This window comes from Onychomys torridus, chromosome 8 (assembly GCF_903995425.1).
Source record: "Onychomys torridus chromosome 8, mOncTor1.1, whole genome shotgun sequence".
Taxonomy (NCBI): domain Eukaryota; kingdom Metazoa; phylum Chordata; class Mammalia; order Rodentia; family Cricetidae; genus Onychomys; species Onychomys torridus.
This window is the reverse complement of record NC_050450.1, coordinates 47,634,093-47,661,411: the sequence shown is the minus strand read 5'-3', so window position 1 is coordinate 47,661,411 and position 27,319 is coordinate 47,634,093. Positions and strand designations below refer to the sequence as shown.

At 49.3% G+C, this 27,319-nt stretch overlaps 2 protein-coding genes across 7 annotated transcripts in view; one reads left to right on the top strand and one right to left on the bottom strand.

Annotated features, from left to right (window-relative positions):
• Nlrp3 (NLR family pyrin domain containing 3) overlaps positions 1 to 3,150 on the bottom strand; it is a 61,565-nt gene extending 58,415 nt beyond the window's left edge. Inside the window, exon 1 of the mRNA XM_036197477.1 lies at positions 1,928 to 3,150. The gene's annotated coding sequence lies outside the window, so the exon portion shown is untranslated. The remainder of the gene's footprint in view (positions 1 to 1,927) is intronic.
• Positions 1,909 to 26,109, top strand: Znf496 (zinc finger protein 496). 6 transcript variants are annotated; one of them, XM_036197479.1, is made up of 10 exons: positions 1,911 to 2,640; positions 2,843 to 2,980; positions 4,959 to 5,063; positions 5,449 to 5,828; positions 6,103 to 6,280; positions 10,207 to 10,283; positions 16,564 to 16,696; positions 17,197 to 17,307; positions 18,343 to 18,453; positions 23,255 to 26,109. In XM_036197479.1, the coding sequence occupies exons 2-10, from the start codon at positions 2,932 to 2,934 to the stop codon at positions 24,001 to 24,003; spliced, it is 1,893 nt and encodes a 630-aa protein (XP_036053372.1). In that variant the 5' UTR covers positions 1,911 to 2,640; positions 2,843 to 2,931; the 3' UTR covers positions 24,004 to 26,109. The 6 variants fall into 6 exon arrangements, with proteins under 6 accessions (XP_036053373.1, XP_036053372.1, XP_036053371.1 ...); XM_036197478.1 differs by having other exon boundaries at positions 2,843 to 3,043; XM_036197483.1 differs by lacking the exons at positions 1,911 to 2,640; positions 2,843 to 2,980 and adding exons at positions 3,010 to 3,043; positions 4,480 to 4,558.
• The last annotated feature ends 1,210 nt before the right edge of the window (positions 26,110 to 27,319 follow it).

Genomic DNA, 27,319 nt, shown 5'->3' with positions numbered 1-27,319 from the left:
CTGTCTCCTGGCTGTTAATAATTGTCAAGAATCACAAAAGGAATGAAACCAGATACCCAGATTCCTGGAAATTTCCCAGAAGCCCCAGGAAAAAAAGGAACATTCCTATTTTATTAGTTGATTCCCCCCGCCCCCATCTTCAGTCTCCTCCTTGAGAGTCTGGTTTAGTAGTCTAGACTGGCCTGCTACCAGGCTAGCCTCCAGCTCTCCATCCTCCTGCCTCAGCCTCCCAAGTGGTACGATTAGAGGCATGCACTCTGGCACTCAGCTTCCCTCATTTATCTATCACACAGCCACAACATCCCCACATCTAAGGGTTGAGACATTGATGTTTGAGTCCCTCTCTCTCTCATTCTTGGCAAGAATAAAAGTCCCCCTCACTTCGAAGCTGGCACCCCGACTGACTAGTGGTTAACAGACATGGGGGGAATCCCGGCACAGCATGTACCAGTGACCACAGAGCAGGTTTCACAGGCAGAGTGCCCTCTGGTACTTCACCAGAACTCCTCACAGAACACTGCTTGTCACAGAGCACAACGCCCTCCTGTGGCTTCCAGTACTGCCCCAGAGCCCCAACACCTCAACTTCATTTCAGAAATCACCTTTGCAAGGATGTCTGATCCACCCTATCTTAAATCCTGTGAGGTAACAACTCTTAGGCCCTGCTCAGCACTCCTGTCTTGAGGCTGCCCCTCTGCTCTGGGTTCTTCTGATGGCCGGTGGTGTGTACAGATGTGCCCAGGGATCTGGATGGGAGCTTCAGACTACAGATGCCTTGTAGACGCTCAGTACACATTTCTGGAACGACCACAAAATGAAGCAGAGAGCATCACCTGCCTTCTATATGAGGCACCTGCAGCACAGAAAGGTGATGCAGGCCTGAGACCACCTGACTGGGCCTTGATGGGCATGGTTTAACACAGGTGTTCTGATTCCCAGACCACAGAAGAAACATAAAATGAAGGCATAGTTAGAGCCCTAGGCAGCTACCAAACAGGGAGAGTGGACCGGAATGCGGAGAGGTATGAGACCAAGGGAAGAACTGAAGGGGTGGAGTGTGGCGGGAAAAGGGCACATGAAGTGTGCCAGCCATCTCTTGGCCCTGCATTTTACCTGTTTGAGGCCTGCAATCAGCAAGCGCAGGAACCCAAGCAGACAGCAGACAGCAGGCAGAAGCTTAAACAGTAGCCCTTCAAGATGCACAGCTGGCCACTTACTAGGCTTGACCGGCCTTGTGGATCTCTGACTGCCCTAGTCTAGGCTGTGCTTCCTGGCTGATGTTCCTGAGAAGGGATTGGCATTAACTGTAAATCTAGATAAGTTGAAGGTGGCTGCTACTGCTGTCTACAAGTCTCAAGTCCCAGCCCTGGATGACCCTGGCTCAGATTTGCTGCACTTGAACAAACCATTCACTCACCCGCTTGGTCCATCTCCTAATGTCACAAAATCTGGACGTTTGACTCGCAATACCTACTAGTCGGAAGTAGTTATTCCAGTTATTAAAGGACATGGAAGTACACAGACCCACAAGGCAAAAAAAGTCTGCCGGTGACGGGGTGTCTCCATCAAGCTACCTCCTTTAAGGGAACCGACTTCCTTCCATGTACCCTTGAAAGAGGATCGTTAGAAAATCAGCACAGTAGCTCACTTCTGGGCAGAACTTCCTTTGCCTCTTCCCTTTGACAGTCTGGTTCCATTGTCCAGCCCTGGTGAACAGATGTGGGGAGGATTTGGACTCTATTCAGCACAGGACAGATACAGCAGGGATTGGTTCAGATACCCTAGTTCTTGGTTGCTTCTCACTCTCCGTGATGAAGTAAAAGTCTGTCCTGTCTCTATGCAATGTATCAACCTCTTTAAACGAAGCCAGCAACAAGCTCCCTGACTCTCACTCTCAGGATTGGCAGCCGTCTCTCTCCGTACTCACCAGGACCGTCCTACTGCTCACAGAACACAGAACGCTACAGCCTTCCTTAAACAGAGATACAGCGGAGGATTTCCGCGCCACGAAGGCGCTGGCCGATGCTTCGGCATGCCTAGCGGATCGTCGGGTCTGCCTTTCTCCAGCCTTGCGGGCCTGGGTGGCTCTGGAAGCGCTGGCTTTGAAATGGAATTTTGGCTGGAAGGGGTTGGGCCACACCGGCACAGACTGGATGCGGGTGGTCACCGAGCAATCCCCCTACACCTCATCTCTCCTCCTCCCAATTCTGGCATTCCGCCAGCGCCGCCAGACCGGCCCTTCCCTGCGTCCACAAGAGAAGAGCAAGGGAAGAGCGGCGCCCCAGGCCGGCCTCCCTGGCTAGTGGCTGCGCGAACTGGCCCCCAGCGTCCGGGTCCCGTCGGGACGCGCGCATCCCTAAGGAGCTGCGGAGGCCCACAAAGCCAAAGCCCGGGCCCCGCGCCCAAGCCGGGCGAGCACAGAGCGGGGCGGGGCGGGCCGCGCGGGCCGGGGGTGTCGGATGTCACCCCCCGCGTACACCTCGGCCGGGAGGCGGGGAAGCGAACCACTGAGATGAGGAGACCTCCTCGGTCCTAGAGCGGTGCAGGAAGTGTCCCAGGGGAGGGAGCCGGAGGGCTCCGGCCTTTCCTTTCCGCGGCGGCCCGGCCTGCGCGGCCCGCCAACCGGGACGCTGCTCAGCGGTGAGTATACCGTGGTCTGTTCGCCATGTCCTGCTGCCTGAACCCGGCTCCTGCGCCCTACTTCCCGCGCTCTGATCCCCAGCCCTGCGCCTGGGTCCTGTTCCCTGTTCTCCACTTCCCGCGCCCTGGCCCTGATCCTTGCTCCCAGCGCTGCGTCCTCCTCGGTGCCCTCGGGGGATGAAGCAATACGATTGTGTTTCAGGCGTCTCCTCCCTTCGCTCCCAAGCCCAGCTGATGCTCTCTAGATGATCCCGAGACAGGGTTGGCCTGGCCAGGAACGGAATCTGGCCCATGCAGAGGAGCTGCCTCGGCGGAGACACCAGGGAGACCGGGCTGGAAGGTGAGAACCTGCTGCCCTGCAAGCCCAGGCTTCGAGGTGAAGAGCCAGCAAACCTGGAAGAGTGTAAGCGACGGAAACCCCATAGTTCTCCTGGCCTAAAGCACCCTTCTCATTCCTTTCCTCCGATCCTGCTCCTTCAGTAACAGCTTTGGGCAAGCCCCGCCCCTGGGGGAGCCCTCCCCTCGCTAACGGTAGTTCATTCATAAAGCTTCCGCTCCCGAGGCTCCTGCGCGCCAGGTGCCAGGGTGACAAAGAGGCAGACGCCTGTCCGGCCCAGGGGCTCTCAGCAGTCCCATAGCGGAGCTGAGTGCTGAGGGTGGGACACTGGGTACCCCACCATGGGGTTAGGCCTGAGCCATTCAGGGCCCAGCAGGTGGGAGATAGTGGGCGGAGGAAGCTGGGAAGAGAGCGGGCGGGGCCCAGATTGGGTTCTTAATACGGGAGAAAGATGTGAGAGTAGTCGCGGTTCACAGCCTGTTGCTTTCAGAGTTTCGCTCCGGGTGTCTGTTTGTCTTTACTTCGGAAATCAAAGGGATACAGGAAATTTGGGGTTCCAGGTGGTGTTCGGTTGCTTGGTGACTTTTCTGGTATCGCTTATCTTCCTGCAAAGTGGTGCTGCCCTGCTAGGAATCTCTTCCAGGTGAGGGTGTGAAGGGTCGGTGGCCCTGCCTGCGGTTCCCAGAGTCCTGAGAGCAGAACCCTGTGTGTCTCCATTTGGCTTTTCTCCTAGTGTTGGGAAGTGTGGGTCAGAGAACACAGGTCAAGTGACCATGCTTTGCTGTGTCCCTGGTGTGTTTGCTCTGTTTTGTACGTGATATCCAGGGGGATATAGAGAACCCGAGCTCGACCACGTGTGTGTGTGTGTGTGTGTGTGTGTGTGTGTGTGTGTGTGTGTGTGTGGCAATTTGTGGCGCCAAGAGTTCCTGAGAGCGGAAGGTCATGAGAAACCTTCCCTCATGACCAGGAAGGTCTGTGAAATCAATGTTTACCACTGCCTTGAGCATGATTTGAAAAGAGCAAGGGATAGGAACCGATGAGATTCAAGTAGTTTCTTTTTTTAAAATCACATTTTAGATACTAAAATGTAATTATATCATTTTCCCCTTTCCTCCAGCCCATCCCATGTCCCCTCCCCCTCAAAATCTTGGCCTCTTTTTCTCTAGTTGTTACATTGTTTTACACACACACTTAAGCACACACCCGCAAGTCTAACTAACAAGTAACTTTCTAGAATTTTTTTTTTTAGTTTTTTCGAGGCAGGGTTTCTCTGTAGCTTTGGAGCCTGTCCTGGACTACCTCTGTAGACCAGGCTGGTCTTGAACTCAAAGAGATCCACCTGCCTCTGCCTCCCTAGTACTGGGATTATAAGCGTGCGCCGCCGCCGCCGCCGCCACCACCACCCGGCAAGAATTTTTATTTTCTTATTTTTAAGATTGTTTTTTTAAATTATGTGTACACCTGAGTAGACATCTGTGTATAGGTTATGTGCTTGAGTGCAGTGCCCATGGAAATCAGAAGAAAGTGTTAGAGACCCTGGAGTCGGTGGAATTAAAGGGCTTTGTGAACAACTTGATGGAGGTGGGTAGTGTTCACTCTTAACCACTAACTTGTCTCCCCCAGACACGAATGGTCTTTTAAGTACAGGAGAGAGATTATAGTTCCTGTGTTGGACTCGGTTTGGTGTAAGGCTTGTCATAGAGCACTGACATTTGAGAAAGGGGAGCAATTCTGGTGCACGAACCTAGGACCTTGCAACTCTGCCACTGAGCTGCACCCCTAGGCCTAGGGATGGGGTTTTTAAATACAGTGTTCTTTCTCTCTGGTAAACTTCTGCGGCTGTCTCTGAGTTCCTTCTCTGCCTGGAAGTTTTTGACCTTGCCTCTGTTGGGCCCCTGTCCATCCATTCTGTCCTTGGCAGAGTGGTAGTGCCCCAGGTTGATCCTGGATGACTCATCCTTCGCTCCCCCCCCCCCTTCAGATCAATTTGTGAAGATCTCAAGAACAGAGACAGTGACTTTGGCTCCAAAGCTTCAAGGTTGTGGCCTGCTGGGGCTGTATCCTCCAAGAGGACCTGTCCACAAAGGTATCACAAGTCCTGGTTTCACATGTCTGCATGTGGCCTTGTTTACTCCTGGGATGCTGGAAATGCCAGTGTCCTGTTGAAAAGCTACCACTTTTCTCCCCAGATTTCCTGTCTCCATTGCCACCTGTTAGGGGGATCTACATGGAATGATGCTGGTGGGAAGGGCCATCTTTCTTTCTGTTCCCATGTGTAAGGACCAGCCACACCAACATTTCATACATCTCCCAGGGATTCCTCAAAGGGCTGGTCTCCCGGGGGTTCTGTCTACCATCCCCACCCCCCAGAAACAACCACAGAAGACCAGAGCATTGAAGCCCGCGATTTCTGTTTGGAAATAGGGTCGTCTTCTGCCGCTGACCCCCATCAAATCCCATCATGCCCACAGCCCTGTGCCCACGAGTCTTGGCTCCAAAGGAAAGTGAGGAGCCCAGGAAAATGCGGAGTCCTCCTGGAGAGAACCCCAGCCCTCAGGGTGAGCCTCCCAGTCCAGAGTCCTCTCGACGCCTCTTCCGACGCTTCCGCTACCAGGAGGCTGCTGGCCCGCGGGAGGCCCTGCAGCGCCTCTGGGAGCTGTGCCGGGGCTGGCTGCGGCTTGAAAGGCACACGAAGGAGCAGATCCTGGAGCTACTGGTGCTGGAGCAGTTCCTGGCCATCCTGCCGTGGGAGATCCAGAGCTGGGTGCGTGCCCAGGAGCCGGAGAGCGGAGAGCAGGCTGTGGCTGCTGTAGAGGCCCTGGAACAGGAGCCAGGGAGACCCTGGCAGTGGGTGAGCACCGGGCATCTGGGAGAGGGGAGCCATGCTGACCTTGTGAGACACCTGAGCTCAAATGAGAAATTCTGTCCAGATCCAGTATTTGGCATTCTAAGACAGCAAACATTACTCTCTGAAGTCTAAGTTGAGATGATTGTTAGCTGCCGAGTGTGTGGCCAGCAGGACCAGAAAGGGAGAATGGCCTATCCAGAGCTGTGCAGAGCCTACAGGCAGGGCTCTGTCATACTTCTGTCCACCGGGTCCTGACCTGCTCTCTCTGGGGTTGCAGCTCAAGCACTGTGAAGACCCGGTGGTGATTGAAGATGGCGATGCGCCTGGGCCTCAGGACCCAGAACAGGAGCGAATGGCAGCAGAGTCCCAGAGCAACCCTGATGCCCAGCCTGTGGCCCTAGCACAGGGCCTAGGGCTCCTAAGCAGACCACCAGGCCAGCCCACTGAGGACCCAAGTATGTAGCCTGTTGTGTGAGTTGGGAAGCTGAGTTACACACCATCTGTGTGCTCTGGTGTTGACTGTGGTGTCTTTACATTCGGTTTTCTCTTGTCTCCTCTGAACTATGAACATGGTCTGGGTCCTTCAGCAGAGCAGCTGACCCAGAGCCTCTTCCTGGTATGGAGTCCTTCCAGAGGGAAGGCCTCTGAGCAGATGGTGTGATGTTATATGGTCCTCTTTCTTTGAGAGTGTTCTCAGTAGAGACATATAGTCATTGTAGGACCGGGACCTGTGGCCTCATCTGAGCATGGCTCTAGCCTCCATCCTCTCAAAACCACATTGTCTTGCCTGGGTTACCCTGCAGCTGTAAGAAAATCTAAGATCCCCCAGGAGAGAACTGTGGCCTCTCCTGCAGATGGCCTCAGTGCCTTGTGGCAGGGTTTTAGGTATCTATTCAAAGCATCCACAAGCTATAAAGAAGAGGGAGTGTCACACACAAAGCCAGAGCCATCACTCCTTTGAGCTACAGTAGGGTGACCTCTTAGTTCCTTGAGGTTTGATCTCAAGGTGACAGTTCCCCAAAGCCCCTCAAGGCCTAGGAACCCTGTGTTCCTCTTATATAACAGTGGCATAGTGGCATAGTGGTACTACACACCTTTAATCCCAGCACTTAGGAAGAGTCAGGTGAATCTCTGTGAATTGGAGACCAGCGTGGTCTATAGAGCAAGTTGCAGTCCAGTTAGAGGTACAGGTGAGACTCTGTCTCCAGAAACAAGTGAACAGAAGACGGCGTGGTCTATAGAGCTAGTCCAGTCCAGTTAGAGGTACAGGTGAGACCCTGTCTCCAGAAACAAGTGAACAGAAGACGGCGCCACAGGTTTTGTTTTTGTTCTGATTTCTTAGATCTAGCTGTGTCGCCCAGTCTAGCCGGAAACTCAGTCTTCCCACCTTAATCTCCTGAATGCTAGCTCCGTTCACCGCATTTTTATATAACTCAGACAGCCTGTGTGCTTTCATTTGTTTCTTGTTTTTTTATAATGCCTTCTACACTGTAAACACTAAAGGACAAGAAAAACGTATGCACGCACCGTTCATTCTTTGTCCGACTGGTGGTCAAGTTGGGCTAATGACCCTGGAAAGTTGTGGCACCTTGAAGTTTCATATGTGTTTGGGTGGCCTTGCCATGTTACTCTAATTATAATGGGAAAAGTGCATTCTTGTAATTTCAACCATTGCTTCTGGCATTGAATCTTTTGAGTGAGCTGGAGGTAGGGCTCGGGTAGGGCCTCTGCCTAGTGTGTGTAAGCCCCCAGGTTCACTCTCCAGGACCTCAACCAGACTAAAAGCAAAGGCTGTTCTCTGGTTTTCCTTCTCCTCTCCTTCCTCCTCTCATCCATTTCTCTTTCTTTTTCCACTTCCCTTCCTTGGGTTGACCTCAAGTTCATGAGTCTCCTGCCTCAGCCTCCTGAGTGTCACGATTACAGGCCTGCTTGATCATACTTGGCAATAATAGTCTTTGTTTAAAGAAAAATGTGCATGTGTGTGTATTGTATATATAGTTATATATATTGTATATAAATAATTTTTCTGCCTGCAGACGTTTACTGACTTCTGCACAAATCAGAACTCTTGGGTTCCTCTTGGCTCGAAGTGAAGGCTGGTGTGTTGACTCGTTGGGACTGCCCACCAGTATTCTACACACTGGATCACTTAGCTAAAAGCAGTTTATTCTCTCACAGCTGTGAGGCTGCAGGTCTGAACTGAGGGACAGGCCAGCCTTGGGTTCTTCTGAGCTTCCTTCCTTTAGTGTCGGATAGACAGCCACTTCTTGCTGTTATCTCCTATCTGTGTAATTAACTGTCTTCTGGCTACCCCTCTTTAGTGACACCAGTTATGGTGAATTTGGGCCCACGCACATGACCTCATTTTAACTTAATTGATTCTTTGGAGAGCCTTCCTCCATATACAGTCACATTCTGAGGTGTCTAGGTTAGGATTTGAGCATGTAAATTTCCAGGGGACATAGTTTAACTATATCAGGAAATAGAAGGAAAGAGCCATTTCCCCAAATCAACAGTACTGTGCAAGCTGGTGAGCAGTCGTAGGGGAGGAATGCCCAGGGAGAGGCCTGCTGTGAAGAATCTTCTAGATCCCAGTTGTCTGAGATAACATAACATCCACTCTGGCTTTGGATTGCTTACTTGAGCAATACTCAGTGCAGGATTTCCTGACTCACAGCATTTGGGAAAACATTAAACACTAGGATTTGCTAGAGATACATATGGAATTGTGAAGCTCTTCCCCCCAAAGCTAGGCATTGTTTGGGTAGAATAAGACAGCAATCCATCCATGATATGTGGTGGGCACTGCAAAATTAAAACTTCTCCAGATACCACAGAGAACTCTAGAACTTGCTTGGAAAACCTATGCTATAGCCTAGAACAATTAGGAATAATACACTGTGTACTCTGTTTATTGAGACCGCATCTCATTAGCCTAGAACTCACTGTATAACTCAAGTTGGCCTCAGAGTTTGGATGTTTGTAACTCAGCCTACAAAATGCTGGGATTGCAACACCACCATACCCTACTAAATTTTTTAATTCTGTATATGAACAAAATTGAGCCGTGCTTATCATCCTGTACCTGGTTTATTTCTCTTAGGATATGCATTCCAGGTTCCATGTTGCACAAGTGATAGGATGTCACCCTTTTTATGGGGAGGGGAGCAGTGAGACAGTGTAGCCCTGGCTATCCTGGAACTCACTCTGTAGACCAGGCTGGCCTCAAACTCAGAGATCTGCCTGCCTCTGCCTCCCAAGTGCTGGTTGGGATTAAAAGCATGTGCCACCACCACCTGGCTGTTTTCCTTTTTCTTTTTCTTTTTTCTTTTTTTACACATTAGATGTATGGATTTTTTTTGTTGTTGTTAATTTATTCTTCTGTCATACAATACATCCCGACCACAATTTCCCCTTCCTTCCCTCCATTCAGCCCCTCCCCCTCATCCACTGCTCTTACATTTTCCTTCAGAAAAGAGCAGACCTTCCAGCTATATCAACCAAACATGGCGTAACAGGATGTGATAAGACTACGCACATCCCCTCACGTCAAGGCTGGATGAGGCAGCCCAGCAGTAGGAAAAGAGTCCCGGGAACAGGCAAAAGACTAATGTCTGTGCTAATTCCCATTTTCAGTAATGATACAGTGGTTCTCTTTCTGCATCCACTAACTTGGATAACAGTTTTCTTGTGGAGCTTTGCAGGTGTCAAGCTTACAAATGTATAGGGTCCCACATCGGTCCTCACCATAGCGCCACAATTTTAGCCTTCATTTGGGCTTTTTTAAACATGCATACATATCAGTGCAAACATGCTATAGCATACATGTGATGGTCAGGGGACAACTTGTAGGAGTTAGTTAGTTCTTTCTATAATGTAGGTGCCTGGGATTAAACTCAAGTCATTGTGTTAGCAGCAAGCACCCTTACTCACTGAGCTGTCTCACTGGCCTTGTGTTTATTTTTTGAGACATGGTTTCTTAATAGTTGAGGCTGGCTGATTCTCCTTCCTCCACCTTCCAAATGCTGGGATTACGGCATGTAATACTGTACCTGGCTCTTGGGTGTATTTTAGATGCTGAAACAGGTCCCCGAATCTACAAAAGTTGAATAAATAATAGATTAGGATCAGGCCATCCTAACCCCAGGCATTCCTTGTGCTAGCTTCCATTGTCTATTTGAAAAGACTACCAGAACCCTTATGTTTTGCAAAGTGCTCATTTTGCAAATTAAGGCAGAATGGGATTCATGCAGAGCACCAGGAATGCTCCCTGTTGGTCCCTCTCTGCTTTTCTTTCCTCATACAATCTGCAGCACAGAGTCCAGGAGGTGTTGGGGCCTAGGCCTGGCTCCCTTTGGGACACCTTTTTCATCTCTTCCAGTTCCGCAAGATGTTTTCCTTGTTCAGGAGCAGAGTATCAGGGACGCCCAGCCGGTGACCACCTGCCAGCTGCCCCCGGTGAGTGATTTCCGAAAAAAGCTCATCTCTGAGCTACCCCACAGGACAGTTCTGCTTGCTCTTTGCCACAGGATGTCCAGCCTTAGCCCAAAGACCAGGATGAGCAGGACTGGGCTGTAAGATGCCCATTGCTTCTGCTGTTCCTGCAGCTCAAAGGGCTGCTTGCCAGGCCACTCTAGGAAACTGCAGGTGTACATAGAGAGCCCCTGGGGTAGACTTCTTTCCTTTTCTAAATTCCTCTAGTGAAGAGGAGAAAGCTGCCCTTTACTTCACAAGGAGAGTATTTTAATGAGGCCATCTTCCAAATAGCAGCTACATTTCAGGAAGAAGGCATAGCAGTTGCAGCACCATCATGTGACCACATGGGCAGCCCTGGTGTCCTGTCTGTGTTCCTGGGTCACCTTTGCTTGCTACAGTTTTGGGGGCGTGCTGGTGTTTGGAGAGGGTGGAGCCGGGATCTGGTCTCCCAGGTGGAGTGCATTTCTCTCCAACCCAGTTTCTTTATTTACTGAGGTGCTCGGCAGACCTTAACTTTTCCCTTCTCATTGCCCTTTCTACTGCCTGTGGGACACTACAGTGTAACCTTCCCCTAGGGAGTCAGTCCTCCACAGGGCATAGGACTGCACCAGCAGTAGACTGTTGAGAACTAAAGACATGCAGAGTTGACAGCCCCTCTCCAACATGCTTAGGGCCCTTAAGTTTGGGGCTGGTGCTGAAATATTTGCATACATAAAATGAGAACTTGGGCTGGGGCGGTGGTGGCAGTGGTAGCACATCCCAGCTTCCCGGGAGGCAGGCGAATCTCTGAGTTCAAGGTCAGCCTGGTCTACAAAGTGAGTTGCAAGACAGCCAGAGCTACTACACAGAGAAACTCTGTCTTGGAAAACAAAACAAGCAAACAAACAAACAAAATGAGAACTTGGCATAAGACCCAAGTTTATGCATGTAATTAATTTGTTTCATATACATCTTATACATAAACTGAAGGTCATGTTATGCCTTTTTTTTTTTTTTAAGAGTCTTATTATATGTTTTTGTCTGTGCCTACCGTCAGTCATAATGATGTTGAGGCTAGCTGGCCTGGGAGTTCCATCCACAGCCCCAGCTTGTGTCTTCCTCTTCTTTCTGTAGCATCACTTTCTGTGCTGTGGCCTCAGTTTTTGGTACCCTCCATTCTGAGTTAAAAGAGAGAGCTTTGGGGATGGTCATGAGGTCATAAGCTCATAGTCCTCAAGAATGAAATTGGTGCTTTCACAAAAGAGGCCCCAGATGGAGCTGGGGAGATTGCTCAGTTGGTAAAGTTATCTTGTTGGCATGAGGACCTGAGCTCAATACCCAGAACCCACATAAAAAAGCCAGGCACAGTAGTAGTACACACTTAATCTCAAGACCAGGGAGGCCAAAACAGGTGGATCCCTGGGCTCCCATAGTCTACTTGGTGTTAAGTTTCAAACCCTGAACAAATGCTGGCGTGCCTATTTAACATAACTAAGCTGGACACCTACCCCCTTGGTTCTCCCAGCATCCCTCAGTTCCTACTTGTTATCCTACCTGTTACAGGGTATGGATTGCAGCATACCCACCCTCTACCCTGAACTCTAGCCCAGGGGCTAGGCTGCCCTTCCCCAGGAGGCTCTTCCTTATATAATACAGACATTTTGGGTACCCTTCCCCTTTTGGACCTTTGGCCTTTTGTCTGGTTCCCCTCTCTCCTTCTGCCTTCCCTCCCTGTATCCTCCCCCCCCCCCATGGCCCAGCTCAGTCTAGTTATGTCCACGCTGGACTCTCCCAGATATCCCTGCCTCTGACTATGCCACATAGCTGCCATAAACTTTCCTCCACCATGCCTCAGAACAGTCATCTACTTTCCTTTCTATTTCTTCTTTTCATTCACTTGGTGAGTTCCAGGCCAGGGTGAGGCCCTTGTCTATCAAAACAAAAAAACGATAAAGGTAGATGGGAATAACAGCTGAGGTTGTCTTTGGTCTCTGTTCACACCCACACTTATGCAAATGTATGTGCACGTACATGCATACACAAATAGGCCTCAGAGACTCGCCTTGTCCCTTCTGTCTCCGAAGGACACAGTGAAAGGCCCTGACCCTGACAGTCAAGAAGTGGAGCTGCAGTTAAGAGAACTGACTGCTCTTCCAGAGGACCTGGATTTGATTCTCTGCATCCACATGGCAGCTCACAGTCATCTGTAACTCCAGTTCCCTGGTATTCAACCCTCTTTTGGCCTTCTTAGGCACCAGGTGCTCAAGTACACACAGACAGGCAAAGTTCTCATATGCATAAAACAAACTGAAAAGTTTTTTAATGTTTTAAAAGAACAAGGAACTGTCCAGATGGGAACCGAAGATGGAGGACTGTAACGCATTCCTGAAAGTGTCCTTAGGACCTGAGGCCAAGGAACTCCATCTTGAGGGAAACAGGTGGTTCATACTGAGCCTTCACTGCTTGTAGACTACAGGGACGGACAGGACAGACACTCAACAGGAAGGACACTAGTCCATGAAGACAAGGGTCTTGTTTTGTCCTGAGGCAGATTCTTGCTCTGTAGGCCAGGCTAGCCTTGCACTCATGACCATCTTTCTGGCTCCCAAGTGCTAGTTGGTTTATAGGTGTGAAGGTATGGTGCCGCCCTCTCTGGCTCTTAACTCTTTGCTACTATCTGGCTGGTTGTTTCCAAAAGCAAAATGCTGTGACCTTGATAGAACTTGAGCAGAGGAAAGCAATATGGATAGATTGTTTTCTTCTTTGCTGGTTTAGCCTGAAATTGAGTTAAAAAATGGTTCAGTCTCTTCTCCCATTCTCTGGCCTGGCTCAGAACACCTCAGAATTTTTTTTTCTACCATTTCCTCTTTTTTATTTATTTGTTTATTTTTAGGTGTATTTTGTATGTATGCATGTGTACCATGTGGGTGCTAGGAATCAAATTCAGGTCCTCTGTAGAAGCAACAAGTAGTCTTATCTGATGAACCATCTCTCCAGGCCCCCTTCCCCCCACACACACACCCTTTCCACTGGACTCTTTCAGAGAAAGCCTCCCAGATGACTACTCTATTTTCCTGGGCTCTAAGCAATCTGTGTTCAGTCTCATCCTCTTTGAGGAAGGCTTTTTCCTAGGAAGTCATATTCTATAGAAGAGGGTGGTTGGTAGATGAGGTCTGTGACGAATCCTTCAGCCTAGTTACCACAAGTGGTAGGAGAAAGGAAGGTGGGCAGAGAATATCTAGTCACCATGAGGCCTGTTCTGTATTTTTAGAAGTGGCTTCTTTTGGAAAGGCGTAGGAAGGTAGTTCAGTTTTTTTAAGCAAGCATAATATGCCTGGAATTTGGTATACCAATTTACATAGTTGGGAGAGAGAAACTGTTCAGCATTTAGAGATTATAACCGTCAAAGGACCTGCAATATAGATCTGTTAAGCCAGCCTATAATAGTGTGTTTTTTCTGAACAATGAAAATATTTAGTAAATAACTTAAAAAAAATACTAACAGACTAAGTGTGAGTAAGTCCATGAGACCTGGGGGAGCTGCTTAGTTTCTTGTCTAATATTTCCCACATGGGAATTTGTTGCCAACACAGCAAGATACTCAACCAGTGCACCTCCTTACTCTGTTAATGTATACACCTCAAGGCAATTTGGTTGTCTAGCCACTGGGTTTTTTTTGTTTGTTTGTTTTCAGAGACAGAGTTTCTCTGTGTAGTCCTAGCTGTCCTGGAACTCACTCTGTAGACCAGGTTGGCCTTGAACTCAGAGATCCACCTGCCTCTGCCTCCAAAGTGCTGGGATTGAAGGCCTGTGCCACTACCCAGTTGCTACTGGAAGGTTTCTGACCCATGTTGACATGAGAAGTCACATCAGCATTGCAAAAGGGCTCTTCCAAAGGAGCTCAAGCCAGCCTCCTGTTCCTGGTAAATACTCGGAAGATTTTGGCCAAATCAAGTCCCCACGGAAAATGAATTGCTTGGTTTCCTATGAGCCAGGTATGGATACAGGTGCACTGTCTCTTGTGATCCATCCTGGATTGTCTCAGGGCCCATGGGTGGCAGTCTTCTCCCCAAGCACCACAGATTTGTCTTGATTCAATCACAGTGACTTGGTGATTACACTGCAGGTCACATTGCAGCATCCAGTCTGTCTGGACTCCCATCTTAGACAGTCTGTTGAGGCATTAGTTCAGCGTCTGCCTGTTTGTTTGTTTGGTTTTTTGGTAAGTTTTTGGGGGTTAGTGAGAATGTAGTATGAGCACTTGGCATGGGTTGACTAGATCTACTGATTGGCTAGGCATAAGATGTGAGGTTGGAGCCTGCATCTCTTGGTTTTGACTGGTGGTCCTGAGGAGGAGGAGGTACTGCTGACGGCTGCTGTGAGAGCTTTGTGGGCGGGTGGCAGACCTAGCATTTGCTGGAGATGGTGAGATTCTGATTGAGCAACCAACCTTCTGTATCTTGGCAAAAGGAATGAGAATAACTGTCCATCAAAACCTTAACAACTCAGCATGGTAGCATACCCCATTAATCCAAGTGCTTGGGAGGCTAAGGCAGGCAAATTAGCTCTACACAGTGAGACTTGTCCCAAACAACAAGAAACAAAACAAAAAAGGCCTGGAGAGATGCTTCAGTGGTTAGTACTGGCTGCCCTTCAACTGTCTGTTAACACCAGTCCCAGGGGTCTGATGCCCTTTTCTAGCCTCTGCAGGCACTGCATGCATATGGTGCATAGACGTACAAGCAGATCACCCTTCAACATAAACTAAATCTTTTAAAGTGTTTTAATTAGCCGGGTGGTGGTGGCACACGCCTTTAATCCAGCATTAGGGAGCCAGGAGGATCTCTGTGAGTTTGAGGCCAGCCTGGGCTACAAAGTGAGATCCAGGAAAGATGCCAAAGCTACACAGAGAAACCCTGTCTCGAAACCACCCCCCCAAAAAAAAAATTTTTTTAATTAAACCTTTTGTTATTTTTAGTGGCTTAAAATAACAATCTAAAACACAAAGACACTAACTAGCTTTATATAGCATAATCAAAATTACAATCAAAATAAAAAAATCTAAAGATCAAAATGAGCAGAGTAACTATAGAGTGAGCGAAGGGGGTCCAGCACGAGGGGCTGGAGAGAGCTCAGAGGTTAAGAGTGCTTTTCACTCTTTCCAAAGACCTAGGTCCAGTTTCCCAGCATCCACATGGTGACACACCACTGTCTGTAACCAGCTCCAGGGGATCCGGTGGCCTCTTGACCTCTGAGGGCACCAAGCACTCTCATGGTACAGATATACACAGACAGGCAAAACAGTCATACACAAAAAAATAGTTTTAAAAGTAAATTATTAAAAGAAAAAAGAATCTCAGCTCAAGACTCACCGAGGCCTTGGACGAAAGTGTCATTCTCAGGCTAGCGCTCATTCCCTGGTCAGAAAGCAGCTCAGAGCTAGTGCCAACATCCCAGTGACCTTGTCAGATGGGCTGCAGATGTCCTCACCAAGCATCTGAAACCTCTCCAGGAGGTTGTTCCCTGTAAATGAAACCACCATCCTGGACTTTTAGGTAGAAGGTCATTCCTTGCTATAACACAGAAGATGGTTTTCCCTTAACAGCCTTAATGAGTTCTTGGCAACACCCAAGACTTCCCTTTTCAGTAGCTAAAGAGCCTCCAGCCCCAGAGGAGGATGCTCAAACATCTGTGTTTCCCAAAGGGGTGGATCTGAAATTGCAGATAACTGAAGGTCAGGCTTTGGGCCAAGCAATGTTGGAAGTTCCCATAAATTTAGCTGAGTCTTCGTTCCATTTGTCTTTCTTACCAATCCCGAGGGCTAGAGGTGGGACGCATGGTGAAAATACAGACCCCAGAAAGCTCCTTTGTCTCTTCCACCGTGTGAGGACCCTAGGTCTTCTCCCCTGGCCACCTCCTGCAAGACAGGGTTTCTCTGTATAACAGCGCTGGCTGTCCTGGAACTCACTTCGTAGACCAGGCTGGCTTCGAACTCACAAAGATCCACCTGCCTCTGCCTCCTGAGTGCTGGGATTAAAGGCCTGTGCCACTACTGCCCAGCAAGGAGCCTCAGTCTTTAAAACAAAAACAAAAACAAAAAAATAACCAACAGGCTCTTACCAGAGGCCCATCTGCTATGCCTTGGTCTTGATTTCTAGCCTCTGAAGTCATCAGCCATAAATGCCTCGTGTTATGTCACCTGACCCTGGCATCTGGTCATCACAGCTGATATACACAAAGGCCCTGCTCCTTCCCAGCTGACAGCCCTGCTCTGTACTTTCAGAGCCGAGTTTCTCCATTTAAGGACATGATCTTGTGCTTCTCAGAAGAAGACTGGTCCCTTCTGGACCCGGCGCAGACTGGTTTCTATGGAGAATTCATCATTGGGGAAGACTACGGGGTCTCCATGCCACCAAGTAAGACCTGGCTCTTCATGCAGCCAAGTATATGGAAGTTGGGGGTGGGGGGTGGTCAGTCCAGGTGAGAGACACCACCTGTGTGGCTGAATCTGTTCCCTTTACCCTCTTACCTTGACAGGAAGCTCTCTGTACAGGACCACAGGTAGCTTGTGGGTGACCTGGCTGTCCTAACTTGTGTATTAGGCTCTTAGGCTCTGTTCTTATTCTAGTGTTTGCACCAGCTTCCAATCATTCTTGCTTCAATAGCCCTTTCATATGTATTCAGTAGGCCTCAGAGGGATGGTCCTAAGCCCTGGCCTACTCTGTCATCTGCTGCCTTTCACCCTTCCCCAATTTCCTGGCCTTGCTTTCCTCTGTAGCCCCAGTGGTACGTGTCAAATCTCAGTGGCTACCTCTCCTCAGTCTCTTGGGCTGGACAAGGGTTACCTCACTGGGCCTACCCTGGTCACCTGCAGTAGCAGGTCACTGTTGAAGGTATCCTACCTCTTTGTGAACAGATGACCTTGCAGCTCAGCCAGCTCAGCTCTCACCTGAAGAGGAGAACGGGCTGCGGGTTACCGAGATGACAGACCTCCAGGGTAAAGACACACCCCAGATCTCCTGCTCAGGTGAGTGACAGTCCTGAGGTGGGTAGGCAACAAGGTAGAGAACGATTGCAGCCAGCACCCCGATTCTGCCGTAGCCCCACCCCCACCCCTCACCCCCAGCATTCTGGTTTTTTTGCCTTGCCTCTGACTCCTTTTTTTTTTCAAGACAGGGTTTCTCTGTGTAGCTTTGCACCTTTCCTGGAACTTGCTCTGTAGCCCAGGCTGGCCTTGAACTCACAGAGCTTTGCCTGTCTCTGCCTCCTGAGTGCTGGGATTAAAGGTGTGCGCCACCACCGCCCAGCTGCCTCTTATAGAGTGGGAAGTCTGGACTTTGCTGTCCATTAACAATGTGTTCCTCAACCAGGGACTAGTAGAGAAGGGAACTGTCTCCTGCTGTCCATAGTAGCCTTATGTTTGTAGTAAGACTCTCTCCAGAAAAGTGGTCAGATGCTCATGGCTGAGGACTGGGCACAAAGCACAGCTCCTTTAGACACTCCTTGCCTGTGCCCTACTCTGACACACAGATTCTGGGAGAATTCCATGGGGGAGATGGGCAGAGATTCATATGCACCACATGTCTGTGTGCCCAGTGTGTGCATGCGTGCCTGCGTGTGTGTGTGTGTGTGTGTGTGTGTGTGTGTGTGTGTGTGTGTGTGTGTGTGCGTGCGCGTGCGCGCATAATTAGAATCCACAGCAACACTGGACCTCCATGCCCACCGGGCCCTCCCATCTCTGCCTCTTAGGATGGCCACAGTCTATTTGTGGAAAGTCTGAGGCCTAAAGGTCTTTCTATACAGGGCCTGTCATGGAAGGGGGCAGTGACTTAGGGTCAATCAAGCTCTTGTCTATGGCCACAGTGCTAAATGGGCAGAACTAGAACCTACATTGTTCTGTCTGGCTTCAGAACCTAAGTTCATGGGGTTTAGTGGAATGACCCCTTCAAGCCAGGCCCCAGGAAGGAGCAGCACCTGCAAATCATAGCTTGCCTCTTCCTTAGTTGTTTCTGGGTAGTGATACCAGTATATGATAAATGCTTTCTCCATTTTCTTTGCAAAGACCTTCCTAGTCTCCAGCCATTCCAAGAAGAAGGAAGGAAATGGGAGGAGCTGCAGGTGCCAGAGCTCCAGTCCTGCCAGCAGGGGGCGCTCACTCAAAGTCCTTGTCCAGGTGAGGAGCCTGGGTGTGATGTGTGACCCTGTGGTGCATGGTATGAATGTGGGAGAGAGGAGATGATGGGCACGTGCGTGTTGATTTAGGACGGTAGGAATTAAACTGTCCAAGGTTCCTGCTGACAGCTGCTATGGGGTTGTTGGCCTCTCGTTCGGGTTTGTCCTGCTGTTTCCCCATCCCACAGTGGCTGCCTTTCCTGGGTAGATTGTCGAGGGCTGATGTAGCACTGCTCTATATGTGGTGTGTTTTTTTTACGGGATGATGGATGGCCAGATTCCAAGATGATCTTGTTGGAAAGAGCGGATTCTAGAATGCAGAAGCTACTGCTGCCCTCCCAGGAGTCTCTGTCACACTAAACCTACCCTTCAGAGGCAGACTGCAGTGTCCCGTCCTTTGACATCCTCGGGGACCAGATGTTCTTCTCCGGAGCACACGCAGGTGCTGCTGAACACCCCATGTCACAGTGGCTCCCACAGTTGTCTAGATTCACATATTTTTTACTTGTGACCACTTTGAAGGGAGGACAGTGTGTCCAGGCATTCAGCCATTGGTGCTAGGCTTCCCCTCGTGTAGCCAGGGGACCTCGCTCTGCCAGTACTTTTGTCTTTTTCTTTTCTGCATTTTTTCATTCATATGCATTCAACTCTTAACCCTGTTTTCTGCCCTTTAATCCCAGCACTTGGGAGGCAGAGGCAGGTAGATCTCTGAGTTCAAGGCCAGCCTGGTCTACAGATCGAGTTCCAAAACAGCTAAGGGTATGCAGAGAAATCCTGTCTCAAAAACAAAAAAAAAAAACCCCCAAAAACCTGTTTTCTGTTGCTAATGACACAATACACAGCCTTAGTTTTAGAGTCTCTTGCTGTAATAAAACACCATGACCAAAAGCAACTTGGAGAAGAAAGGGTTTATTTCAGCTCACAACTCTTAGGTCACACTCTATCATTGAGGGAAGTCAGGGAAGGAATCTGGAGACAGAAACTGAAACAGAGGCTATAGAGGAGTGTTGCCTACTGGCTTGCTCCCATGACTTGCTCAGTCTGCTTTCTTACACAACTCAGAACTGAATGCCTAGAGTTAATACCACCCAAAGTGGGCCGAGTACTCCCAAATCAGTCATCAATCAAGAAAAGCCCCCAGACTTTCCCACGGGCCAGTCCGATGGAGGTGTTTTCTAAGTTAAGATCCCTCTTCCCACATGACTCCAGCTTGTGTCAAAGTGACAAAAATTAACCAAAACCCTTGTCAACTTGATATACAAGACACATCACTATTAAGTCAAACTTTCCTTTCCTGTTTATCCCCAAGATCTTGTATTTTCGAGATACGGTTTCTCTGTGCAACAGCCCTGGCTGTCCTGCAACTGTCTCTGTAGACCAGGCTGGCCTTGAACTCAGAGACCCACCTGCCTCTGCCTGAGTGCCAGGATTAAAGGCGTGGGCCACCATGTTCAGGTCAAAACACTCCAACTTTTAAAAGTTCTACAGTCTAAAATTTAAACACCTTAAAAGTTCAGTCTTTTTGCCAGGACACAACTTTAATCCCAGCACTTGGGAGGCAGAGGCAGGCGGATCTCAGAGTTCAAGTCCAGCCTGGTCTACAGAGTGAGTTTCAAGACAACCAGGGCTACACAGAGAAACTTTCTTGAAATACCCACCTCCCAAAAAAGGTTCAAAGTCTCTATAATTACAAAGTCTCTTAACTGTGAGCTCTTGTAAAATGAAAAATAAGTTACATACTTTCTCAGTGCAAGACAGAAAAACCAGGGCACATTCAAATGAAAACCAAAGTCCAGCACTGTCAAACTCAATGTTAGATGTCTGGGTGGGACTTATGATTGTTGGGACCTATGCCGCTCTACTCTCCAGCTCTGCTGTCCATAGCCAACACACAGCTTGTCTCTGGGCTCCACTGCACACCCTTTCTTAATATGCTGACAACTGATTGAGGTGACTGCCCACAATACAGGTGTATCACACCAGCACACAGATATCACATACACAGACCACCCACACTATTATGTGGAAACTGAGTCCAGAATCGTAGGAAGCAAAAATTTGTATAAGTATAGTATAAGCAAAAGATATATTCACTCCTAGGGAGAGTAGCCTAGGCAGCAGGAAGAAAGAAAACTGTGTCTCCAACAATTTCCTTGGAAATCTCTTGAACTAAATATCCATGTTATCACTTAGCTCTGCTTGTCACAGAACACCTAGCACACAGTTTAAGCAAGTTCTTCTGCCACTTTGTAAGAATCACCTTTCCCTTACACTTCAATACCTTGTTCTGACTTCATCTGAGACACATTCCTGTTTCTACCAGCCACCTCTTCACATCTGCCAATAACATGCACCTTAACGCTCTCCTGGTCTATCCATTTCCCAGTTCCGAAGCAGCTTCCACATTTTGAAATGGTTCTTACAACCGTACATTTGGTACCAAAAGCTGTGAGATGAGACTGTCAGAGTAGCTTACCACAGATGGAGCTTTTTTTCCCTTTACTGTGTGTGGATGTGCTGGTAGAGGCCAGAAGAGGGCATCAGTTCCTCTGGAAATGAGTTACAGATTGTTTGTGAGTAGCCATGTTGGTACTGGGAATTGAACCCAGGTCCTCTGGAAAAGCAGCCAGTGTTTAACCACAAAGCCATCTCTCTGGCCTCACACTGACCATACTTTAACCACATAAAAGTTTCTCTCAGTTCCAGAGGCCACTAGTGCAGGATCAAGGGGGCTTCTTCCCAGCTCTGCACCACCCCCACCCCTCCCTGCTACCTCTCCACTGTGACCTACAGGATCTCTCCGCATCAGGGTTCCTTTCTATGGAACAGCAGTTGTGCTGGGGCCTTACCTCTGTCTTTTCATATTTAAAAACCAGCTGTGGGGTAAAGAAAGCTTCCTTGCGTTTTGCTCACATCTTTTCCTGTCACCCTCTTCTCCTGCTGGTCCCTTCCTTGTTGCAAGTAGCTCCCTTTCTTCTTGAGGTATTGAGTATTGAAGGTGAAGCCTTGTATGCGCTAGGCAAGTTCACATACTAAGTTAGCCAGGTTAGCCTTGAACTCATTCTGTAACCCTGGTGATTCTTAAATCTTCCTGCCTCAGCCTCCTGTGCAGCTGGCATTACAGGATGTCCCATCAGGCTGGCTTATTTTTCTTTCTTAAAAGATTTATTTTTACTTTTTATTTGTGTGTGTGTGTGTGTGTGTGTGTGTGTGTGTGTGTATGTGTATACATGCATGCGGGTACTAGTGGAGCCCAGAAGAGGGCATCAGAGTCACTGGAGCTGGAGTTCTGGGTTGTAAGCCACCTGTTTTAAACTACTAGGTTCTACATAGATGTCAACTTGCCTCTTGAGAAACTCTCCAGATACAGTGGCATTCTACCATCCTGGAGATTACTTCAGCATTTGAACTTTGCGTTTGAAAGGCACAGTCGGTTCATGGCGTATACTTCCTACTGTCATAATTTCATCTCCTAGTGAATAAAGGAGAGACCTTTGTCATCCACTGTAGCACTTCTTTCACTGAAAGCTAGTGGTGATTAATAGAAGAAAGTTGTCATTAACAAAAATCTCAGGGATTTAGCTCAGTGGTAGAGTACTTGCCTAGGGCAAGGCCCTGGGTTTGGTCCTCAGCTCTGGGGGAAAAATAAAACAAAACAAACCCCCTCCCCCCAAAAAACAGCTCAGTAGTACTTTTTACCTGTCCAGTCTGAGGTGTAGAAAGTCTGTCTCAACTTGAGTTGTCCCATCAGCAACCTGGAGAGCAGAGCAGCTGTGGTCATTTCAGTCATGTAGATATGGCTGCAGGGGCTTAGAAAAGCCTCCTGCCTAGAATTGAGACCTCTCACCTGGGAAACCCAGAGGAGAGCTGAGCTTTGAAGGCCAGCTTCTAGCTCCGTCCAGCAGACTTAGGTTGGGGAGCAGTGAGTGTTGTAGAATGCTATTTTAAGATGTGTTTGTTTGTGCTGTGGAACATTTGTTTAATGATGCAAAGCTGTGTTGCATTCTTTTATGTTGCATTTGTTTAACTCTGTGAAGCTGCGTTCCTTTGCTGTCTAAAGCACCTGATGGTTGAGTTGAACATCCAAGGGCGAGGTAGGAGAGATGACAGGCAGGGCTGGTAGGCAGAGAGTAAACAGAAGGAGAGAACTGGGAGAAGAAGGAAGAGCAAGAGAAAAGGAGACGGGATGCTAGGCCAGCCATGGAGTAATGGAAGGTACACAGGAATAGAGAAAGGAAAAGCCCAGAGGCAAAGGATAGATGAGATAGTTTAAGAAACTGGCTAGAAACGAGCCAAGCTAAGGCCTGGCAAATAATTAAAAATAAGCCTCTGAGTGTGATTTACTTGGAAACTGGGTGGCAGGCCCCCCAAAAGAGCTACCGCGCTGCTTCTTCAGGCTTGTCCCCGTGGCTGTGAGAGTGTGCGGCGGAAGTAATACAGCACTTGTTAGAGTCTAGGAGCAGAGGGGCTGTGCACACCATGACTCTAACATGGTCCCTGAACCTCCAGGGTCCTTGGCACGGTGCCCAGTTAAGTCATACAAAAGGTGTGTCAAAGGTTTACACAGATAAGTGCCAGTTCTTAGACTTTGAAGTCCCAGTGGCTCAGGGAAGCCAGAAAAATACAGTTGCTACACCAGCAGCCGGTGCAGGCAGCCAGACGCTCAGGAGTTACTGAGGAACATTATAACGTTACCCAGGGTGACTGGACCCCCAATTAAGCCTTTCTGAGTAGGGTTCCTAAGGGCTGGGGCAGGAAGTAGTCTGGACTGTTCCACTGACCATACTGGTTTCCTGTAACAGGAAGTGACCCACCACCCCTAAAGAGCAGCCTGGACCAGGAGGTGACCATTGAGATCGAACTGTCCAGTTCTGGAGATGAGGACTCCCAACACAGCCCATATTGCACAGAGGAACTGAGGAGCCCTACAGAAAAGCCCCACAGTCTCCCGACCCACCGGGGCAGCACTGAGGGTGGGGGTGAGGTACAGACCTCACAAAAGTCTTATGTGTGTCCGAGCTGTGGGAAGATCTTCCGCTGGAGAGTCAACTTCATCCGGCACATGCGCAGCCGCAGGGAGCAGAAGCCACACAAGTGCTCAGTGTGTGGGGAGTTATTCAGTGACAGCGAGGACCTGGACGGACACCTGGAGACCCATGAGGTCCAGAAGCCCTACAGGTGCACAGTCTGCGGAAAGAGCTTCCGCCTCAACTCACATCTGCTCTCCCACCGACGGATCCACTTGCAGCCAGAGAGGCAGCCACCGGTGAAGAAGAGTGAGGAGGGTGCGTCGGAAACAGAGGGTACAGGCGCCCGTGCCCTGATGGAGAAGAGCAAAGCCAAGCTGGGCTTCCGGTGCGGGAACTGTGGGAAGAGCTTCCAGCGACACGACCATCTGGTGAGACACCGTAGCCACTGTCACCTGAAGAGCGAGGCCCGTCCCCTCCAGTGTCGGTACTGTGTCAAAACTTTCCGGCAGAATTATGATCTTCTCCGCCACGAGCGCATACACATGAAGCGTCGCTCCAAGCAGGCTCTGAACTCATACTAAGCAGGGTGTGGCCCCGTGAGCTAGTCCCTGCCCGAGCACAAGCCCGAACACAAAGCCCAAACCACCTGCCCTTTGCTCTCAGGTAGTGTTCAACTTCTGGTGCCATGCCTCTTCCTCCCCAGTAAAGTATCCACCTGAGCAACCCTTCTACTGTGCCAAACCAGGAAGGCGAGGCAACTCCAGCCTCCAGAGCTGCATCTCAGAGACTTCCAGCCACTCACTCCAGCCCTCAAAGGGGCTAGGCTGCCCCAATCCAATGGCTTCTAGGGGTGGGGTGTGTATAGTGGGGAGCTGTCCTCAGAAGTCAGCCTGAGATTCTTGTGTACAGGAGAACGCCCCACAGATCCACAGATGGCCAGGAGGGCCTTTAGGATCTACTGGGGATTGTCATGAGGCCTAATTAGGCCAGGCCATTGACCATATGGGGATCAGGAGCTCACATTTTAAAAGTGTGTGCACCTATCCCAACATGTCTTCGTTTTCCCCCAAAGATCATTCATAAATGTGTGATGGAAACTGCCTGTCACCACTCAGATTCCTCCCCTTTATGTCTGGGAATTAAGAGTTCAGCCCCTAAAGTCTCCTCTGCCGGCAAGCCAAACCCTGGGACAGACTTCTGTGTCCTTCAAGGATATTGACTCCAAGGCAGTTTGTTTAGTTTTCTAGCATGGTTCTAACTAGTACTAACCTGTGGCTTTGTCCCAGCTATGGAAGCTGCAAGGCTGAGGTCTGGGGTCGGAAGCTAGAAGGAGGGAGTCACCATGTGTCTGATGGTCACTTAACACTTGTCTGTAGCCCTGGGCTTGTACAAACGTCTCTCCATTTTGCCTTCATCTCCAATGTGTCGGGCCTCCAAACTTACTTTTTGCACAAGGATCCCAGTTTTGGGGTTGGGGCTCACCCTGTCTGCTGCAGCAGAACCCCACCTACATTTCCAAATAAAGTCCCATCTTGAGGTACTAGGAGTTAGGACTTCAACACTGGGGTTTGAGTAGACATAGGCAAACTCCAGATAATTCCGTGGTGCTGTTATTCCTGCCTCAGATGAACCAGTTGGAGCTTGAGGTAGCTTGCTTGCCATCTTTGAATGCTGGGTTTGATCCCAGTTGTCTGCTCTCAGAGCTACTGGTATCTACAAGGAAGAATCTTCATCCATGGCCTTTAAGTTCAAAGCCTGGCATTCTGGGAGTGGTCGCTGGCGGGAAACCTCAAGCCATCAAAAATGTGGTCTTACTGGCTGGGCTCAGCTGGGAGGGTGTTGGCCTCAGTGTGACTATGATTGGACTTGAGAGCTGCAGCCAGGCTGGTTCTGTAGGCTGTACCAGCTCTCAGCTGTCAGGAAACCTGGGAAAATGAATTCAAGGCCTCTGGTGCTCTCTCCTGATTTCCACATCAAGAAGCCTCTAATCCAGACCCAATCAAAGAATTATGAGGCTTTCTTTTTCTGCTCAGTGCATCACCCAGAAATAGTAAATGCAATAAAACCATTTGGTCACATCTTGAACAAGAAATAAACTGTGGGAAGTCCTAGTTTCTAAATAGTTCTCTTCTATCCTTGTGTTGGGAGAAGGGAGAAGTTGGGTCTTAGGGTCAAGGGAGGGGGACTTCCACATGGAGGCCAGGGTCTTTGTATTCACCCTGTCTACCCCTGCACTCTTGCCTGAAGCTCACAGTTACCTGAAGGGGAAACATGGTGCTGTTCCCTTGTGTTTATGACAATCAGCTGAAAAATACAGGGGACAGTAAAGGAGATATCCCAAGTATACTGCAGATACTGCCAGGGAGCCCTCATTGCTGGTCCAGAGCCCTCCAGGGCATCACCATAACTGGAAGGTCACTTTCCCCAGTCTTAGAAGCCTGGGGATGCAGCTCAAATCCCACCTTTCCCCTCAGTAGTTAGGGACAGTGGCAAGCCTCACTAAACATCCCATCCTTACTGGACCGGCTTGGCCTTTGGCTCCCTCTGGCTGCTGACGTCTGTAGCCTCAGCTGAGGAGAGTCACTCCTCCAGGTCTTCCTCAGAGTCGCCCACAGAAGGCTGCAGGTGGAGACCCTACATCTAAGAAGCCTCCTTCCATGCTCCCCTAATTCCTTGGCTTCCCACAGTTGGTGCAGGTGCATAATAAAAACTCTGAATTGAGATTTGTGTTCAACTTCACTAAAAATAGTGTGAAGCTGGTCATGGCAACTAGGTTTGTGATCCCAGCAACTCATGAATTGGAAGCAATCACCTGCACAAATTGGGGAGACCATGTCTCAAACAAGTTTTCAAATGGTGGTGGATGTAGCTTGATGATAGAAAAATGGTTTCTTGATGTGCTAGGCACTGACCTCAGTCCCCAGAAGTGTAGCCATAGTGGTGAGTGGTAGTCAGGTAAGTGGCTTTTAGGAGTCCTTGGGAGAAGGGAAGTCTCTGTTTCTGGGGGTAGGGGAGGTGGTTCCATTCCCAACCATACAGCAGAGATTCTACTCAGCCTCCATCGTTCTCCTGCTCTTTATCTGCCCAACTCACCCTAGCCTGGAAAGAGGTGAGAACCATGGCCCAGAGGTCCGTGTCATTGTGGCACAGTGGGTAAGAAGGAGGTTAGCCCACGTTTGTGGAGATCTGGGCGAAGTCACTTCTGCACAGTGGTCCCCCTCAGGCAAAAGCAGAATTGAGATCAGGCAGTAGGAGGATAATTTATATCATCTTGCCAGTTCCATTAAAGCCCAGACACTTATTCTCCACACACACACACACCTCACCACCACCACCATTAAACCCAGGGCCTCCTGCTTGCTAGACAATTACCCTGTCACTATATCCCTAGCCCTGTATTCACTTTTACCAGCTAAGTTGCCCAGGCTGGCTTTGAACTTGTGAACTGCCTCCTAAACTTCATGAGCAGGCTGGATTGTCAGCCTGCTTTGGGTTTGTTCATAGGATGAGCTATCCAGTCTCCCCATGATAGAGCTCTCTCTTGAGAATCCTGGACTTCAAGAGAGGGTCTTTTCTATACATTCCTAACTGTCCTGGACCAAGCTGGCCTCAAACTCATAGAGATCCTTCTGCCTCTGCCTCCCAAGTGCTGGGATTAGAGACACAGGCCACCACACCCAGCTCAGAATCCCTCTTTAGTTTTCAATATATGGGTATTTTGCCTGTGTGTGTGTGTGTGTGTGTGTGTGTGTGTGTGTGTGTGTGTCTGAGAGAGCCTAATTAGTGTTGTTTGCATTGCTTGAATTCCTGTGGGTGTAAAGAAAACCAGCTCCACCTCCCACACCCCCACACCCCACACCCCGCCAGCAGCTTTAGCTTCTCTACTAGGAGTGGGGT